This window comes from Artibeus jamaicensis, unplaced genomic scaffold (assembly GCF_021234435.1).
Source record: "Artibeus jamaicensis isolate MK-2021 breed Jamaican fruit bat unplaced genomic scaffold, CSHL_Jam_final contig_548, whole genome shotgun sequence".
NCBI classification, from domain to species: domain Eukaryota; kingdom Metazoa; phylum Chordata; class Mammalia; order Chiroptera; family Phyllostomidae; genus Artibeus; species Artibeus jamaicensis.
Window position 1 is genome coordinate 21020429 of NW_026521883.1, and position 21403 is coordinate 21041831.

A 21403-nucleotide genomic window follows, 5' to 3' on the forward strand; every position below is an offset into this window, starting at 1 on the left:
CCCCATGACTATTCTGTAACTACCTATTTGTTCTTCTTAATCCCCTCACCTCTTCACCCATTGTCCCTCATACCCTCCCATCTATCTGGCAACCATCAAAATGCTCTCTGTATCCATGATTCTGTCTCTGTTCTTCTTGTTTGCTTAATTTGTTTTTTACATTAATTTGCTGGTATTTCATGCCATTTTATTGTTCATATTTATGACCTTCTTCTTCTTAAATAAGTCCCTTTAACATTTTATGTAATAATGATTTGGTGATGATAAACTCCTTCAGTTTTTTTCTTGTCTGGGGAGCTCTATCTGCTCTTTGATTCTAAACGAGAGCTTTGCTGGGTAGAGCAGTTTTGTTTGTGGGTCTTTGCTTTTCATGACTTTGAATATTTCTTGCCAATCCCTTCTAGCCTGCAGAGTTTCTTTTACAAAATCAGCTGATAGCCCTGGCTGGTGTGGCTCAGTAGATCGAGCGCTGGCCTGTGAACTGAAAGGTTGCTGGTTCCATTCCTGGTAAGGTTGCTGGTTCCATGGTAAGGGCACATGTCTGGGTTGCGGGCCAGGTCCTTGGTTGCGAGAGGCAACTGATTGATGGATGATTCTCTCTTACATTGATGTTTCTGTCCCTCTCTTTCTCCTTCCCTTCCCCTCTCTGAAAATAATTTTAAAAATATTAAAATATTAAAAGAAATTAGCAGACAGTCTTATGAGAACTCCTTTGTAGGAACTAATTTCTTTTCTCTTGAAGCTTCTTTAACCCTTAATATTTTGATTATGATATATGTTGGATTGGGCCTCTTTGCATCCATCTTGCTTGGGACTCTGCTTCTTGGACTCTGCTGTCTATTTCCTTTATCAAATTAGGGAAGTTTTCTTTCACTATTTCTCAAATAGAGTTCCAAATTCTTGCTCTTTCTCTTCTCCTTCTGGCACCCCTGTGATGTGAATGTTGGACCTTTGGAAGTTTTCCCAGAGGCTGCTTATACCATCCTCAGTTTTTTGGATTCTTTTTTCTTCTTGTTCAGATTGGTTGTTTTTTGGTTCCTTATGTTCCAAGTCATTGATTTGATTCTCAGCTTCATCCATTCTACCATTGTTTCTCTGAAAATTCTTTATTTCAATTAATGTATCCTTCATTTCTTACTGGATCTTTTTTATGATCTTGAGCCCCTCACTAAGTTCCTTGAGCATCCTTATAAACAGTGTTTTGAATTCTGCATCTGATAGATTGCTTATCTCCATTGTGTATAGCTGTTTTTCTGGAGTTTTGATCTGTTCTTTCATTTGGGCCATGTTTCTCTACCTCTTCATTTTGGCAGCCTTCCTGTGTTTGTTTCTATATATTGCGTAGAGCTGCTTTGACTCTGTGTCTTGGTAGTGTGGTCTAATGTAGATACTAATGTGTAAGGTCCAGTGGCACAGCCTCCCCTATCACCCAGGCTAGGTGCTCAGGGTGTGCCCTTCTTGTGGGCTGAGTACACCCTCTTGTAGTTGAGCCTTGGTTGCTATGGGCAGGTCAGTGGGAGGGTTTTACTCAGGTCAGTCAGGTCCAAAGACTGGCTGTGACCATTGATCACCAACCTCTGTGGAGGATCAGCTGTGCAGGGGCAGGGTGGTGGTGCTCTGGTGTGGTCTGTAGTTGTCCACTGGGTGCACTGGCCCAGAGTTTTCCTTGGTGGTGCAGGACAAGATCAGCCCCCACCTGTGTTGCCTGGGCTCCTTTGACTGAGCTATAAAGTGATCTGAGATGGCTGCTACTTGTGCTTGCCTTGGAGATTCCCAGGCAGAGCCAAGCTGTGGATCTAGGTTGGCTGCTGCTAGTGTTGGCCTGGGCTCCATGAAGTCAGTTATTGCCTGTTTGAGAGGATTTAGGAAATTGTGCAGCAGGAACCAAGACCAGCCATTCATATGGAAAAGCAGCTTGGGTGGGCCTATAAGTTGGGTGGGGCAGAGTCTCTGGGCATCTCCAAGGCAGGTTCAACAGTGTTAACTAGGTTGGTGGAGTCTCGTATATGGCACCAGTCTGGATGGATGTGGTTTCTTGAATTCTGTAGTTGTCAGACTTCCATTCAATTCAATTTCTGATGGTTCTGGGTAATGGATGATCTGTACTTTGATGTGGTTTTGTGAAGAGGTGATCCATGGCTGCCTACATTGCCATCTTCAATTTTGATGCCTGCTAGTGCTTCTGTTTTTTGCTTTATCTCTTCCACATAGGCAAAATGTTTCCCTTCGAGGACTTCTTTTATCCAGGAAAACAAGAAAGAATCAGTGGTGGAGCATGGGTGTCATGCAGTTTTTGGTCAAAAAAAGCTGAACACTCAGCTCGTTGTGGGCAGGTGTACTTGTAAATCACCCACCATGAAATGGGAAAATGTGTTGAAACAGTCTTCAAAAAAAATTCACTGAAGGTGAAGGCAGCCTCTCACAATGCCAACTGGTGCACTGATACAGATGGGTTCTTAGAACACTCACCTAGCAGGGGAAGCCTGTACTACAAGGGGCCCACCCTCCAGAAGAGAAATCCGTTTTTTGGGCAGAGGGGACAATGTACCTTCATATATACAGACTTGTTTATTGGGAGGAAAAAAATGAACTTTGATTAACTGTCACTACTGTTCTTTCCAGCTTACTCCCTTGTTTCTCTTCCAAAAAAATTTTAAAGATATTAGTTAAAATTGTTGCCCTCAGCTTTTTTTTATGAGTTCTTCCCTAACTTGTTGCACTTATGTAATGTCATATTCAGACTATCACTTTAAGAAACATCCTTCTTGCCAGTGATATTGCCTTCATCCTGATTTTACTCAGCCAGGCATATGCCACTTAATGGAGGGGATAAGTTTGTTAGGTGATTTTATTGTTGTGCAAACATCATGTGGAGCACTTACACAAACCTAGGTGGTCTAGCCTACTACATACCTACACTATATGGTACAGCCTATTGCTCCTAGGCTACAAGCCTGTACTCGTCTCTGTACAAAACAACATGAGATTAAATCAAGAAGAAGAAATGATGCAATCAAGAGACATAGTAAACATGAGATGTATATGGCTGCTGCCTGCATAATACAGCTTTCTGTTCTACAGCAAACTTTGTGTGTATGTGATGATGAAGGATGCTTTATTGGATGCAGAACGGCTCAATTGCAAAACAGCACAGCTGTGAAAGCAGCATGGCTGTAGAACAGCCCTGGGGCCAGGCTCCCTCAGGCTAGACATTTCTGCTGTGCTCCAGGTCAGTCTGCTGTGCACTGCGCTGGTCTGCTTTGGTGAGACATCTTGTGTGTTTCAGCTCAGCCAGGGAGGCACAATCTTTGGTAGAAAGGGAAAGTGCAAGCTCCGCACACTTTTTTTTTTAAATAAATAGAAAGAGTACCTTCTAACATAATAATAAAAAATATGTTACAGTAAATACATAAACCAGTAACACAGTTATCACTATCAAGTATTATGCACTACACATAATTGTATGTGCTACATTTTATATGACTGGTAGCACTGTAGTTTTGTTTACATCAGCATCCTCACACACTCATGACATTAGTACTGCTATACCAACACTAGGTGATAGGGATTTTTCAGCTCCATTATAATCTTACATGACTTCTATTGTGAATGCAGGCTGTTGTCTATTGAAACATCATTATGCAGTGCATGAATCAATATATTGATTTTCACCTAGGCTTCTTAACATTCTTTCGTTACTTGTCCTTCATGTTTGTGTGCCATCCCGGTTTTCCCTTTCTGACTACTACTTTCTGTTTCTTTCTTTATTTCATAATCCTCCTACCACTGTCGTTATTCCCTTCAGTAGTTGGTCCTCTCCTCTCCTCTTTGTCTTCTATCAGATGGATGGTTGGTATGCTGATGCCTCCTAAGTGTGTCCTCTCCAGGTTTGTATCTCAGTGGTTTACTGCATATGTCCAATAGGAGGCTAAAGGAATTTCCATCACTTTTAGATTTGTTATCACCCAACTTCCAATCTGATCCATTTTCTTTGTTTTATCATCATCACTCTTAAATCTTAAAGTTTTCTGTGATGCATGTTTCTCCTTTATTTCTTATATCCAGCAGTCAGCATAGTTTTTTCGGTTATTCTTTACCAGATTTCAGTTTGTCCTGGGATCCTGCATTGCCCGGTATTTGACCTTTCTAACTTGAGTCTCCTTCTTCCAAATCCATCCTGCATATGTCTGCCAGAATAATTTTTCTAAAACTTTTTTGAACCCACTGTTACTAAACCTAAGCTGTCTGAAGAGAAAACATGTGGTATTGACCTTTGCACTCAGTATTGTGCCAAGCAAAGTGAACTGAACTTGTGCTGAATAAATGTTTGAATGGATTACCATTTGCTCAACATGTTGAATGACTCCCAATGGTCTGCAGGATAAAGTCCAAACTCTACTTTCTGGTTTTCAAACCTTTTCTTATTATATTCTTCAACCTTATTTTTTTACTTTTTAACATTATTATCAAGCTAGTATTTCCTCTGTAATATACCATGTTCAGGCACAGTTCCATGTGTTCTTCCTTTTCCTTTTCCTTTTCCTTGTGTGTCAAAGCCTGTTCAGAAATGTTTGCCCTGTGCCAGGCGCTGTTCTAATCTCTGGTGTTTTAGTAATGAACAAAACAGAAGACAAAGTCTCTGTTTTCTTGGAGCCGACATGGGGGGTTAGATGGGGGAGAGGCACTGTAAACAAATGTCAGGTGGTAATGAGTGTGATGAAAAGGAATAAAACTGAATAAGGGCATAGAAGTGGGGAGGTGGTTGCTATATTAGGTAATGGGGAAAGCTTCTGTGTTTGGGTGTCTGGAATGAAGGAGTAAAGGATGCATTTATCTAAGTGAAGAGCTTTCTAGGGAAAGGAAACATGTCCATCCAAGACCCTAAGGTGGGAACAGGTTTGGCTTGGCTAGAGCAGAAAAATAATGGGGAGTGATGGATGAGATTAGAGAGGCAGTGCACACTTCCAATGGTTAAGACTTTCATTGAAGAAGTCTTCCTTAATTACATCATTTTTATTGGGTAATTTAAAGCTTTTCTGCACTCATAGCAACTATGGAAGTAGCTTTCAAGTTATTTTTTTACTGTGATCTGCAATAAGAAATGTATTTTACATAGTGTAGATACACATTGCTGTGTATGCACTTGTGTACAATTTCAATTTTATTTGTGTATAGGTTTTCAGTGCTTGCTATAGTGCTGAATAGAGAGGACTTGTTTAATTTAGCAAATAGCTGTTGAGTAGACTGCTAGATACTGAAATATCCTTATAACTAAGATAAACCCTGCCCGACTTCTTGAAGCGTATGGTAGAGGGGAGCTTGTAAACAAGTTGTTCATAATGTGGTGGGATTTGTATATTAATGGAAGTATGCTCAGAGCACAGTGGGAGAGTAGAGAAATGATTAATTCTTTTTGCTGAGAAGGTCCTGGGGAGCTTGTTCAGGGGGTAATGTCTGAACTGGGTTTGGAGGAAGTATATGAATATTTTGTCAGGTAAATTGGGATAAGGAAAAGACTTCTCAGGCACAATAACATATAAAGGAATAGTATGAGAATCCAAGGGGAAAGTGGTGAGTTCATTAGGTTGCAGTATGGCATGGGCCAGATCCTGGATGGTCTGAAATGCAATGGAGTCATCACTTACTCAAGGATTTTGCGATTAGGTGAAAATTATCTATAGTCAAAATTATTTGTAGGAAATTGCCACATGGAAAATAAAGATATCATCCCTCAGTAAGTCCATTATAGCTAGTTTTTCCTCTAGTGGGGAAACATAGCACTATTTTCTCAATTGTGCTCTGAAAGAAGTTGGCCTACATTTATGGGCAAAGTTGTACCACCCCAAAATGTTTTTTAAACATTAAACTTTCACCCATTATAATGTGAAATTCACTCTAAAGAAACATTTGAAAACTGAGACCTACTTAAGAAATGGGAGATTCACATTTCAGGCTAATTCTGGGACTTACTTATGTTTATGAAGTAGAATGGTAGGTGGCCAACTCCTTAATTATTTTTCACTTCAAGTTAAATATACACATGGTTAAATCTTATTGTTTTCTATAGATGATTGGAACATATGATCATATGTGTTTTAGAAAGCTATTTTGATAAATTTGACCATAGTTTAAGACTTTGACTATGTTTAAAATATAGAAATTTTAAACAGACTGAGGAATTTTTACAACATATATAATAAACCAGAAATATACACAATGCACTCCTACAGAGAAAGTGACATAGAAAAATAATTTAAAAACATGAGGTGGCAGTTTCAGAAAAGTGAATGTAAGAGGCCAACAAACATTTGATAAGGTATGCAATCTCATAAGTAATTTGAGAGATATTAACATAGAATGATATTTTTTTTTTACCCATCACAGGCAGAACTTTAAAAAGCTCGGTAATGTGGAGATTGGCTAGGTTGAAAAGTAATAATAAATACTATAAACTTGTTGGGAGTATAAATTATATAGCCAGTTTGGGGGTATAAATTGGTGTGAGTAGTTAGTGGTAGTATCTATTAATTTAAAATGCTGTTCCTAACAAATCTCACTTTCTATACTAGAGAAACAATTCTATGTGTGCATAAGGAGGCGAGTATAGGTATGTTTATTGCAGCATTATTTACAATAGCAAAAAAGGGAAAATAAGCAAAACTGGTCATACGTAGGAAAATGAGCAAGAAAATTGGTATATTCATCCTATGGAAGAACATGTAACAATTTAAAAAATGAATAAGTTACCTAACCTATTGCATGATAAATTGTAGAGCAGTATATGCAGTATGATAGCATTTTTATAAATAAGGAAAAATCCAAATCAATATTGTGTTATATTCATGCAGTGGCAAGGAATATAGTCTGGTAAGATAAATACTAAACTGATAATAGGGGTTAACTCATGGGTAGTGGATACAGGTTTGGGTTTTGGATGTAGAGATAAGGAGGGATAATCAGAGGAAACTTAAGCCTTTTCAGTAGTTTTGAACCTTCTAAAATTAGAAGATTATAGTGTATATTTACAACTTAATTGAAAATAATAATCAGTTTGGCAGTCAAATGGACAGTAGTTAAAGAAAGATGGGAGATCACTTAGGGGTACTTCATTAATACAGGCTAGAGAATACACTGGCAAAGAGAATGGAGAGGAAAGCACGGACTAATTTAAAAAATGACATGAGGGCAGTTTGGCAATATCTGTCAAAATTACATTTGTATTTGTTCCAATAATTCCACTTCAGGGGATATCTTACAGTTATGTGAAATGAAATGATACATTTATAAAGTTATTAATTGCATTGTTGCTTATAGTAGCAGTGGTGTCCATCTCTAATAAAATAAGGCTTACGCACACAACAGCATACTGAACAGCTGTGCAAAAAAATGAGGAAGCTCTCTATGAACTAATAGGAAAAAGGATCTCCAGGATGTGTTAAGTAGTAATGCCGTCTTTTGGTAAGTATGGAAATACTGGAAGGATGCCTGTGAAGCTTGTGAAGGTGGTTACTTATTGTGGCTAGAAGGAGGGTGGGAAGTAGTATAAATATTTTCATTAGGACTTTTCAGTGTGTACATCGTTTGGATTTTGGAGCTATATGCAAGTACTTGAATTGTCTATCCAAAAAAGAAGTTAAGAGAAAAAGAGATGTGAAGTGGACTGTAAAGGACTTGATGACCAACAAACTGTATGTACAGACGTGAGGGAGAAGAAGCCGAGGATAGCTCTTAGATTTCTGATTTGTGAGGTACAGAGGGTGGTAGCATTGCCAGGGAGCTCAGGAGGAAGGTTAGGATTTGGCACGTGCGTGGAAATTCTGAACATGCAAATTGAAAACTTCTTACTCCTTTTTAGTTTAGTGTATGTGTATATATTTTATGTGGTTTAGATACGGAACTTGACCTTATCTTACATGTGAATATTAAGTAGTCATCAGTCATATTAAGTAGTCATAAAAAATATTTTTACCCTTAGATTATAGACATTTATATTCTAGGTTTCATAGAGAACAGTTTTGTAATGATGTCATCATTTTATAGTGAAATAGGAACATTGGTATGCACGGATTGAATGTAGATAGAGAAACTGAGACTATAAATGATAAGTACATAGCTTATGTGGAATGTAGGAACTTGATAATCAGCATAGTTTCAATTCAATTACACCTTTTGTTACCTAAAATATGAAGAAATAAGAATAGCTTTGAATGAGGAAGTGATTTTTAGGGTAGACAAGATTTAATTGTAATTTTTAAAACAATATTACAACTGATGTAGGGGAAGTTTACAGTAGAGGAGAAGAGAATTTTTTACAGTGCATTTGGGGGTAACTGCATGTAAGAGAGATTTACCCTAATGGAGGAAAAGAGTCACAGTATTGTGGGTGCTACCTAAAAGAAGCTCTTGCAATATAATTTGGGGTTTAAAATTTATTTCAATGAGTTATATTACAGAATCTGATTTTTGAGGTCTTGATTTATTTCAAATGACTTTTACCTGATTATATTTGGTTAGAATCAAAAAAGTAAAAGGAAAACAGGTAAAGCACATGCATGTCAGGACTTGCAAATGAATTCAGTAGTTTCTTCTGAGTTTATATTAATAAACACTTGGGTATGGAACAGCAATTAAGTGATTCTTGCTTGAGATTTCAGTTTTTAACCATTTCATATCTGAAGAGAAGATGTCTTACTGGAAAAAGTTTTTTTAATGCTTTAAACATTACAAATAATGTTATATATAGAATCCTGTAATGGTTGGAGGTAATCCTGTGTCAGTGAGGGTGAAACTGTTGTGTCACCTCCAACCTGTGCTCACCTCTTCACCCACTGCTTTTCTCAGTGCTGCCTTCTTCTGGAGCTTTGGGAAACACAGCTTGAGAAATGCTGAATTGGTTTGGGCTGCAGTTTGGGCTTGCGTGGACTTTTACCTCTTATAGATCTTTAATGTGTCCAGTTGAGTAGAAGGGTGGTAATAGCATAGTGGATAGGAGTGAACTTTAATTCAGGCAGCATTGAACTAATGGTTCTCAGTTAGTGGTGGTTTTGCCCCCCCAGCAGACATTCAGCAATATCTAGAGGCATTTTTTTGATATTATAAAATGGGGGAGAGGATGGTGTTACTGACATCTAAAGGGTAGAGCTACCAGGGATGCTGCTAAATACCCTCTGCTGCTAAATATCTTACAGTGCAGAGGACAGTCTCCCACAACAAGGAACTATCAGGTCCAAAATATTTCAGTGCTGAGGGAGAGAAATACTTGGTTACTTGAATGCCAACTGTAGGTGCAGCACTGTTTTAAAGAACTTATGGGTGCAAATGACACTAAAAAAAAGTCCTGTCTCTACCTACAAGAAATTTATAACCTAGCTAAAGCATCTCAAACTTAGCCAGTCAGTGGCCAAATTCTTAACACCTGATCCACCCTGTTTTACTTTGCTATCTTTATTTCAGCAAGTATTCCTACTTTTCACCAAGTTGTGGAAAAAACCTAGATGCCATCATTGACTCCTCTTTTTCTTGTACACTGGCATGTAAAACATCAGGAAGTCTTGTTAGCTCTACTTCAAACTGTATCTTACTTACATCAGGGTAACAGTGGGCTAGATTCTTTAGACCAGTGCTCTTTTTGAAAACAACTGAAAATGCTGGGTAAGATACATTACCTTTCAAGCTTTGAAAAACTAAGAAGATAGGGGAGTCTGGTAAATCACATCCTGGAAGGAAGAAAGCCCAAACCAAGAGAGGTTAGCAGAATACCTGGAGAACTGAAGCCACTTTGGCCCTGAATATATTTGCTGACATCAAGAAATTTAGATTTCTGATCATCAGTTTTGTGGGGTAAGGCAGAAAGAAATCAAGACTCATAACCTACCCAACATATAGACATGTAAAGTCTTATAAGATATATTTCCCAAGGTACCTACTAGGATTGGACTCTGTATATACCAGAGGTAAGGATGGACCAGAACTAACCCCTGCTCCTCTTTCATTGCCTGCCTCCCAGCCAAACATCAAGGGACTTCAAGGCAAGTTGTCTTGGCACTGAGCAGAGTAAAAGAAAAAAGGAGAAAGAAAAAAAAAATCTCTAGAAAGTTGTGGCCATAGCCTAGCGTGGTTAGAGGACCTTAAACCATGACTTCATTTGGATTGTTCCCTGACTGGTAGTGTCCCTTAGGAGCTTGGCAGAAGTAAATGCAAGTGTTCCTTGGAAAATGCTCCTTCATCTTAGGCATCACCACAAATATTATTTTTCAAGGACACTGACCACACACAGAAACAACCAAGCATACAAGGAAACATAGGCAAAACCTAGCAGAAACAACAGACAGTGAAAAATATTTTCATAGGCATTACATACTAGAATTAGAAGGTATATGATAAAACAACCATGCTTTTGTATTTACAGAAATAAATAACAAACTTGACAGGAAATAGGAAACTACAAAAAAAGAGTGGCACTCTAGATTTGAAAAAAACAAATGTAACTGCTAAAAATAAAAAATACAATATCTGCTCCTGGCTGGTGTGGCTCAGTGGATTGAGTGATGGCCTGCGAACTGAAAAGTTGCCGGTTAGATTCCCAGTCAGGGCACATGCCTGGGTTGCGGGCCAGGTCCCCATTTGAGAGGCAACTGATCAGTGTATCTCTGGCACATCAGTGTTTCTCTTCCTCTCTTTCTCCCTCCTTCCCTTCTCTCTAAAAATAAATAAATAAAATCTTTTAAAAAATACAGTGACTGGATTAAGACTTAATGATATAGTTTGCAGCAGATTGGATACATCAGAAAAATTATTGATTTGGAATATAGACCAGACAGAATTGCTGGGGTGTAGCTTAGAAGAAGCAGAAAGAATGAAACTGTAGAAAATAATCAGAGAGATGGAGCATGGAGTAAGATCTTAATTAGAATTTCAGAAGAAGAGGAGGGAGAAAATAGGGACCTAAAAGAGATGGTGGCCGGTATTTTCCAGGACCAATGAAAGATACCAAACCAGGATTCAAGATTTCCAACATAGCCTAATCAACATAAAAATAAATCCACACCTAGGCATATCAATGAAATTTCAAAAAACCAGTGACAGAGAAAAACCTTACAAGCTGCTAAAGAAAAGCATTAAAGGAACAAGAATTAGATTAACAGATGACTTCTCAACAGCAATAGTGGAAGTCGGAAGATAGTGAAATGATATCTACAATGTGAAATGAAAGAAGCTTTCTCCCTTGGCTGGTGTGGCTCGGTGGATTGAGCGCCAGTGAACTGAAAGGTAGCTGGTTTGATTCCCAGTCAGGGAACATGCTTGGGTTGCAGGCCCGGCCTCCTGGTTGGGGACATTCAAGAGGCAACCAATGGATGTCTCTCTCACACATTGGGTTTCTTTCCCTCTTTCTCCCTCCTTTCCCTTCCCTCTAAAAATGAGTAAAATTAAAAGAAAAAGAAAAAGAAAAAGAAAAAAGCTTCCCAATCTAGAATTTTATACTCAGTGAAAATACCTTTAAAGAATAATGATGAAATAACAATATTTTAGACAAAAACATGTTATCAACCTCTCACCTATTAAAGATCATTTAAACCAGCACTGTTCAATAGAAATTTTTGTGCTGATGGAAATATTATTTATCTGTGCTGTCCAGTATTGTAGTCATAAGCAACAAGGGCTATTGAGCACTTGAAATATAGCTAGTGTGACTGAGAAACTGAATTTTCTAATTAATTTAAGTATAAATATTCACATGAGGAATAAAATGTATGAAGGGCTGAAAGGTAAAGAAAATGACATATATTTGGAAAATGAAAGTTGATTACATAAAACAGTAAAAATATCTAATGGATTCAAAGGCAATAAAGAAGGGATAAGTGGGGGTTTTCGGGTCTAAAGTCCTTATATTATCTAGAAGGAGGATAAAATTTTTAAAAACTCTTTGTATAAAAATCTTTAAATATATAAAAGGAAAGAAGAGTAAATGTATTTATTACCAGTTTCAAAAATGATCAGCTCGTGACTAATCTAGTTCATATATATCCCCAAATTATTTGAAAATTTCAAGCATTACATTATTTAATGTATAAATATATTGTATTTATTTCTGAATATATATAAACAAACTGTAATACCACTATTATATCTGGAAAATCAACATAATTCCTTAATATCATTACATGATAAGGCAGTGTACACATTTCCCCAGTTAACTCTAAAATGATTTTTTTTAAAAAAATATTTTCTTTATTTATTTTTCGAGAGAGGGGAAGGGAAGGAGAAAGAGTGGGAGAGAGACATCAATGTGTGGTTGCCTCTCATGCGTCCCCTGCCGGGAACTGGCCTGCAACCCAGGCATGTGCCCTGACTGGGAATCGAACCGCGATACTCTGGTTCGCAGGCCCGCGCTCAATCCACTGAGCTACGCCAGCCAGGGCATAAAATGATATTTTAAGACAATATTTTTATGGTAGTTTAAGTTCACAGGAAAATTGAGGGGAAAGTACAAAGATTTCCCATATACCATCTGCCCCCAGACATGCATGACCTCCCCGTTAATAGTGTTCCCCACCAGTGGTGCATTGGATTGGAAATATGTTACACATTTAAAAATAACAACTCGAAATAAAGGCAATTCCTAAAATTGAGAACAAGCCTGAACAAATGAACCTTAAAGTTATTTAAATACATGGAGAAAAACACAGTCTTAAGTGACTTTTGAGCTCAACAGTAAATGGTGTATATGCTAAGAATAAAAAGAATGCTTACACTTCATTCATTTAATTGTTAGTTATAATATTGGCATTTTTTATTTTGATACCAGTTGGTAAATATTGTAGAATAAAGCCAATAAGTTTTTATGCTTATATATTAGAAGCCAGTAGAGATATAACATAAAAGAAGCTAAGTAAAAAACCTGATTATTAATTTGAATTATGTCAGTATCAACTTAGAATTTAAAATGTATTTCTTAATCTATTCTATCTAATAGATAGAATCCTGTTCTATCTATATTTCTTTCATAGCTCTGTTCACTGAAGACCTGGAAGCCAGTGTGTCACTTTGGTAAATATGCACACTTCTCTTACCCCAGTGTTGCTCTTCAAATACTTGTACTCAGAATCCAGGGCTCCTCAAGCAATGTCTGATTTCAGGACTAGGGCAGGGAAAATACATAGTGAGTCTAGAACACCTTGTGCCAGAAGTGGGAAAGCTTTCAAAGACAGAGAAGAGCCAACCTGAAGGGGCTCTGATTGGCCAAAATTGGGACAGTTTGAACATAAGAAAATAATAAGAGTAATTTATTGAAACAACGTACAACAATAAAAATATTTTTTTAGATGGAGATGGCTGTTATACCTATTCTTTATTCCGAAAATTGGTGAATAAGCATTTGAAGTACCTTTTTAGTAGAAACTGTATACAGTTAATGAGGCATGCCAGATAATAAATATAGGAGGAATCATAGAATTAGAAAGTCATAATTTGTTACAACCTGTTATAAAATAGTTGCTTTGGGCCAGGACTAAGTTTTAATGGTTGTTAAAACTGTTAGGCAAAAGATTCACTGGGAATTGGATATTCACATGGTGCCAGAGTAACACTCCACAGAGTATTTCTTGGTTTCAAAGTAAAACAATATAATTTTACAGTGGAAGGATCAGACTATCACCAACCTCATTATTAATCTTAGTATTACTAAAAAGCACTTTCTTTTTTGTTTGTAATATTTTCTTTTTTTAAGTATATTTTATTGATTATGCTATTACAGTTGTCCCATTTTTTCTTCCCTTTATTCCTCTCCACCCTGCATCCCCCCTCCCAATAGCATCCCCCCTTTAGTTCATGTCCACGGGTCATATATATATATATATATATATACATATATATATATACTTCAGCTTCTCTATAAAATGTGCTTTCTGATGTGACTCAATATCAAATATATAGCAGCAGCTATGAAATATTTTCGTCCAGAATTTAAAATCTGAATTTAGTCAACTATAAACTAACTCTCAGTTTATAAGAATTTGGGAGATGAAAGAATGAAAAAGAAATGAAACAATCAAAAATATCCAGAACATGACATATCAATGAACTGGTCATTTAATATCATGGGAGACTAAAGAGGTGAGGTAGATGGGGGGAAGGAAATTGTTCCGGAATAAAACTGATTTAGGGATATAACAACCAAATGCCATGTATTAGATTTAAAGTACATTTTTTTTGTAAAGGAGCGGGATGAAGCAAGATGGCCAACTTTTAATTTAGAATGTAGGTGATGGGCATATTGGAGTGTGTGTATACCTACATGTATACACATGCATGTGTACACATACTTTATTTGGACAGATGTATAATAACAAACACTGTTGATGGGCTTAAATTGTAACTATTTAAATTGTAGTTAATTTTTTTCCTATTACAAATAATGTTTCTGCAAGCATTCTTATACATGTTTCCTCTCCTGTGTACAAGCTTTAGAGTAGTACACAAGGAAGTAGGCTAGCTTCCCAGCATTGGAATCCATGGGTCATAGTGCAGGTGCATCTTTAACTCTACTAAATACTGATAAGTTGTTCTTCAAATGGTTGTGCTGGTAAGAATTTTAGACAAGAGAGTCATGAGAGGTACAAGGTGGGGCAAAGTAGGAAAATAATACAATAATTAATAAACAATAATACAAGAAAAAACTCTTGCCCTGGCTGGGTGGCCAGGTTCATTCCAGTGTCGTCTCATGCACCAAAGGGTTGCAGGTTCAGTTTCTGGTCGGGGTGTGTACAGGAGGCAACCCGTGATATTTTTCTCTCACATAGATATTTCTCTCTGTCCCTCCCAAAATCAATAAACGTATCCTTGGATGAGGATTTAAAAAGGAATAACTCACTACTCACAACTGTAAACCTACTTTTGCCCCCACACTGTATGTCTTTTCTATTAGATGGCGAATCCTTTGATGCTAGGTATTACGTAGAGATTAACTTATGTTTGAATTGAATGAAAATTTATTTTAAGGGGATTGCCTCGCAGCAGGATGAAGAACTAGAGTTAGATCAACTAAGAGGCCATTGTAATGTTTAAGGTATGAGGTGAAGAAGTAGTGGAAGGAAAGGATGTATATAAGAAATCTTGGAAAGAATGGATCAAAGTATATGCATTCTTTTTTCTTTCTTTCTTTCTTTTTTTTTTAAATCAATATATGGTTGCCTTTTGTGCGTCCCCTGCTGGGAACTGGCCTGCAGGGAACTGGTCTGCAACCCAGGCATGTGCCCTGACTGGGTATCAAACCGCGATTGTCTGGTTCTCAGGCCCGCACTCAATCCACTGAGCTACACCAGCCAGGGCCATTCTTCTTTCTTTACTGCATTCTTGCTGCACTTTTACCCAATATACTGTTGGGCAGGATATTGATGGTTTACTGTTGTCCCTTCTCACATCCATCAGTTTCTTGGCTTCAGTTTATTGTAAGCAGGTAAATTATGCTTCTCTGATTAATTTGAAACCATCTGCTGGTCTGGTTCCAGTAGAGTTCTAGCGTTATTTTCACCCGCTGCTTCTACTCTTCAAGCCTCACTCTTTTTTTGAATAAATACATGCGATCTAAAAGAGACCAGTAGTTAAATGGGGTAAAGGGATAGTGGATTGGGAAGATGAGAATTTAGTAGAATCTGTGGATGCCTTTATCCCCAAATGAATTTGTGAAGTCTTACAAGGCCAAAGGCCATACATATCTCCTATAGTTTTTATTATATTTTATTGATTATGTTATTACAGTTGTCCCAATTTTTTCCCCTCTGTCCCTCCACACAGCACCTCTCAGCACCCTCCGGCAATCCCCACAGCGTTGTTCATGTCCATGTGTCATGCTATAGGTCAGGGGTGTCACGCTCATTTTCATCAGGGGCCTCATCAGCCTCACGGTTGCCTTCAAAGGGCCAAATGTAATTTTAGGACTGTATAAATTTAACTACTCCTTAACAGTTAAGTGAGAACTTGGTGCTGCCACCAGGTAGAAACAAGGTGCGGGGCCAGATAAAACAAGGCAGAGGACCGGATTTGGCCCTCGGGCCTTGTGTTTGCTACCTGCGCTATAGGTTCTTCGGCTACTCCATTTTCTATACTGTACTTCACATCCCCATTGCTATTGTGTAACTACCTATGTGTACTTCTTGATCCCCTCACCTCTTCACCCATTCACCCCACCCCCCTCCTATCTAGAAACCATCAAAATGTTTTTCTTATCCCCATGATTCTGTCTTTGTTCTTCTTTGCTTAGTTTGTCTTTCAGATTTAATTGTTGTATTTATTGCCATTTTATTGTTAATAGTTTTGATCTTCTTTTTCTTAAATAAGTCCCTGTAACAGTTCATATAATAATGGTTTGGTGATGATGAACTTCTTCATTTTTTCCTTGTCTGGGAAGTTCTTTGTCTGCCCTTCGATTCTATATGGTAGCAATCTTGGCTGTACTCAGCAGTTCTACAGTTGGTGCCTTCAAGATGTTTCTACAACAGCTCTGTCCAATAGAAATATAATCCAAGCCATATATTTACTTTAAAGTTTTCTAGTGGACACATTAAAAAAAAGTGTGAAAGAAATAGGCAAAATTAATTTTTATAATGTTTTATTTAACCTCATATATCCAAAATATTATCATTTCAACATGTAATCAATATAAAAGCTATTTTACATTCCTTTTGGTACTAAGTTATTAAAATCTGATGCATTATACTTATACCTCATTTTGGACTAGCTACATTTCAATAATCAGTTGCTTCTTATGGCTAGTGGCTACTGTATTGGACATCTCAGTTCAATTTTGAACATCTCAGTTTTGAAACCTTTGAATTCAGTTCGGTATCTTTATTTTCTAGAGATAAATACTGAAATTACAGACAGATAAAATATGTTCGATATCTGCTTCAAAATAAAATGTGAACATGGGGTTGCCCATAAATTGATAATATTGAAGCTAGGTGGTGGTTCTATGGCAGTTTATTATACTATTGTGACTGTTCTTGTATTTGCTCAACGTTTTTTATAATAAAAAGTAAGAAATATGTTTTAAAAACACTACAATATCCCATTATGATGTATTTTATTTTATTTTTATTGTTTGCACTAGGGTACTGCAGTTCTTCCTGATCTTACATTACTTTTATAATATTTATGTTTCCTAGTTTCTTTGTGATAGATTATATGAATGAAGTTATTAGGTCAAAGATTATGAATATCTTAAAGGATTTTGGTTCATACGTATGAGGGGGCATCCCCAAAAAACGGAGTTATCTCCTGGATGGTGAGCCCTTTGTAGTACAGGCTTCCCCCACTAGGCGAGTGTTCTAGGAACTCATCTGTACCAGTGTACCAGCTGGTGCTGAGAGGCTTCACCAATTTCAGTGATTTTTTTTTTAAGATTGTTTCATCCTGTTTTCCCATTTCCTGATGGGTAATTTATGAGGGCACCTGCACACACCATACTGAGTGTTCAGCAGTTTTTGATCAAAAACAGTATGACCCATGTGCCCTACCCTCCCTGTTCACCAGATCTCTCCCCTCTTCCCAAAGGACATTTTTGTTTGTTTATTTCCCGGGATGAAAAAGTCTCCAAAGGGAACATTTTGCCAGTGTGGAAGAGGTGAAACAAAAATGGCTGAAGGACTCAAAGGCATCACAGTTGATGAGTTAGTTCAAAGACTGTTTTGAGCAGTGTGAAAAACATCTCAACAGGTGTATTGTATCACGGGGAAAGTACTTTGAAGATGACTGAAGTTTAAAAGTGTAAGAGTAAATACACAATTTTTAATAAGTAAATTCTGGGTTTGTTTTTTGGGGGTTCCTCTCATAGTGCTAAATTGTTTGATAAATAGTAGAAGAATTTTATTGGATTTATAATTGTACTCTAGGAGTGATACTTTATTCAAAAGTTTTAATAAGATAAGGCTTATTATTAAGGATTTTGTAATTGATCTAAGTGTTTTCATTCATATTCATTTTAATAGTGCTAACAATTCATATGTAACTAGTTAGTGCTTTATAATTTTATAGAGAGTTTTCATATCCAGGAGATGGTATAAGTTCACAACAGATCTATAGGCTATGAATTACAGAAATTAAAAGCAAAATAGGTGTTAAGCTTTAAAAATTTAGTTATTTGTAATTCCTGTTACCACTAGATGGCTCTCTCAGCATGTAATTTTAAGCAAATGCAGATTTTTTTTTTTTTGGTAGACATTTTGAAGTTCCCCTATAGATCTTATTAAAATACATTTTAATTGAAGTTATGGTAAGTTACTTTAGAAGTAGTAAAGGAATTAAAAATGGAATTTATTACAGTGGGTTTTTCAGTTGGTTTCTCAAGATGAAAGGAAAAAAACTACATGACATTCAGTGCCATTATACATAGTATATTTTCAGTAAGTGTTTTAAACCTTCATTACAATACACTGAATTGGATTATGTTCTTTATTCGATTATTTGGTATACCAAAATGTTTATTGCCAAGTTTTTATATGTTTTGTTTAAATCTAATACTACTTTATCCATGAGGATTTAATGTGTAAACAGTAAACCAAGTGAATTGAGGGCTCTTTCTGGCTTGTCCCCTTGGTCAGTTTTGTTGTCTTAATGCAGCTGAGTTCTAAGGATAACAGCTTTTCTTCTGTGATGTGTGTGGTTCCTCTCAGGTGAGAAACAGAAGTGGAGTTGCTACACTTCAATATTATTTTAAATTTTACTAATTATCTTGGTAAGAAAATTAGAGCACTAGAGCACCTTTGATTTTGATCTTACTTGCTCTCAAGTGTTTTTTATTTTTAAATAATTTTCATTTCTAAATTTTATTTCTAAATAATTAAATCCATTACAGCTTTTTTATAATAAATATTTTATGTTGCCCCTATTGCTAACTGGAAGTGAAAATCATAGTTAATAACCTATCAGCATAATTTCAAAAATTATTGTATCTTAATTTTAACGTACAGGAAAAATAGAAGGAAAGCATCTTACAATAAATGTGTATTTCAGCATGTAAATATTCAGTGCACTACCTTAGATGTCACAAGGGTAGTCAAATGGTTGCCACCTATGCACAGAATCAGTGTGAATGTGATAGCTGTGAAAGCGTGACGATACAGTGTCGTTTTTTTATATTGCTGGTTCACATACCCAGGTAGGTAGCATTGAGATTGCTGAAATGATTTTTCAAACTGGTGAACAACTCTTAATAAAGTTCTGAACAAAACAATTAGATTTATAGTATGGTTGTATTTTGGAAAATTTGGGATACATTAATAACTGTGGAAAATATGTTTTGTTTACATATTCAATTCCAGCCTTAGATATATATTCAGTGGAATGTTTGAAATACATACAGGAAATGTGGCAGTTCTTTGCCACAGCGGATTATTCCTTAAATTGCTGGACCTCTAGTGTCCCTGTCCCTTGCCCACTAAACGCTAGTAGAACCTTCACCCCACGCCTTCCTGCATTGATCCCCAGAATACAGAGTGCCCTCTACCATTGAGACCCACTGATTTAAAAGTATTCAGCTACTTTAATCTACTACATAGCTGTATGGCTCATGGAACTTTAAAACTACAGTAAGTTAAGTATCCTAGGTACTTTAATACATGTTTTGAATAATTGCAGAATTATGGGAGAAATTGATTTGTTCAAATTCATCATTGTTTTATTGCAGTTCTTACAAGCAGATCAATAAGTTTGCTATTTTAAGACCTCAATACCCTACATTTACTTTATTTTTTCCATTTTTTCTTTTTAGTAAGTCAGTAGTATATAATCTTCCTTAATGTCAACATTTCATTATTTAACAGTCATACAATATAATTTGCCTCTTAAAAATCCACTTTTTAGATTAGGAAGATAAGATAGTAACATTGCAGAAACTTTGTGAACTGAAGGCAGAATTGCCCATGTCCATACCACTAGTTTGTATATATTTCGACATTCAAAAAATTAGTTTTGTATCTTATCTTTTCACTTAACATGGCGTGACTTATTAATGTTATTGTATAACTTTAAAGCAGTTATCTTAAATTACTACATCCTGTTCTACCAAATTTCACAATTTAACCATTTTCCTATCTTTAGATTGTTCACTTCTAAAAATAATTATATATATACACACACACACACACATATATACACATACATATACACGTATATGTATGTATATGGGGGGGAAGGGTGTCCAAAAAAACCAGAATGATCTTCTGGAGGGTGGGCCCTTGTAGCACAGGGTCCCCCACTGGGTGAGTGTTCTAGTAAACCATCTGTATCAATGTACCAGCCGGTGGTGTTGTGAGAAGCTGCATTCAGCTTCAGTGAATTTTTTTTGAAGACTGTTTCAAAGCACTTTCCCATTTCATGGTGGGTAATTCACTAGTGCATCTGCCCACACTGAGCTGAGTGTTCAGCAGTTTTTGACCAAAAAAAAAAACCCGGCATTATTCCTATGCCCTACCCTTCCTATTTACCCCATCTTGCTCTTGCTCCGAGTGACCCTTTTTTGTTTTGCTTGAGGAAAAAGTTCTCAAAGAGAAACATTTTGCCAGTGTGGAAGAGTTGAAACAAGTACAGGAAAAGCACTCAAAGGCAGCAAAATCAATGAACTCAAAAACTGTTTTGAGCAGTAGAGAAAAATGTCTCAGTAGGTGTATTGCATCAAGTTTAGAGTACTTTGAAGGTGACTGAAGTTTAAACATGTAAAAATAAATACAGAATATTTTATAAATTCCGGTTTGGGGGGTTCCCCCTCATACATAGATATATATGTGCATATTTACGGATATATTTTATTGATCTGTTTCTCTGTATTTTTATTTTTATTTTAGGATAGACATCAGAAGTGGGCCTTGCATTGGCTCAATAGGTTCAAACATTTTTGTAACTTTGGAGATTTTACATTCATCTATGTTTTGTTTAGATGTCCCTGGTAGATTTGGGAAAGAAGCTTTTAGAAGCGGCACGAGCAGGTCAAGATGATGAAGTTCGTATTTTGATGGCAAATGGAGCTCCTTTTACTACAGACTGGGTAAAGAGTGATGATTACAATGGTTTTTTTTCAGATAAGAATTTAGTATTGTGTTTGTAAGTGGTAATTTTTTTTTTGCAGATATGTTTACAACTTTAGAATTATAGCTGTTCTTTAAAGGGAATAGTTTGTATCATTTTTTGATACTTGGTAACCTTACCCAAATATTTTGCTCACAAAGCATTTTGCTTTTAAACTATAGTGTTCAATAATGGAGGATGAATGTAAAATGTATCTGCTTGTGATTTAATTTAAAGGTCTTGTAAATAGCCCGGGTACAACTTATAATTCAGAAAATAACAGATAAAGATTTGAGTTAATACTATAATTGCTTTTAAAAAGGAAAAAATGTTTGCATTTCAAGTG

The 21403-nt window shown here is 36.5% G+C and overlaps 1 protein-coding gene across 6 annotated transcripts in view; it reads left to right on the forward strand.

Moving 5' to 3' along the window:
* GABPB1 (GA binding protein transcription factor subunit beta 1) overlaps nucleotides 1-21403 on the forward strand; it is a 58744-nt gene that overhangs the window by 8906 nt on the left and 28435 nt on the right. For 5 of the 6 annotated variants that reach the window (XM_037156448.2, XM_053670060.1, XM_037156447.2 and 2 more), the window contains exon 2: nucleotides 20930-21037. In XM_037156448.2, coding sequence (XP_037012343.1) covers nucleotides 20930-21037 — 108 coding nt within the window. Of the gene's footprint in view, nucleotides 1-3496; nucleotides 4887-20929; nucleotides 21038-21403 lie in introns of those variants that run through there. The other variant, XM_037156446.2, reaches the window with a different exon arrangement.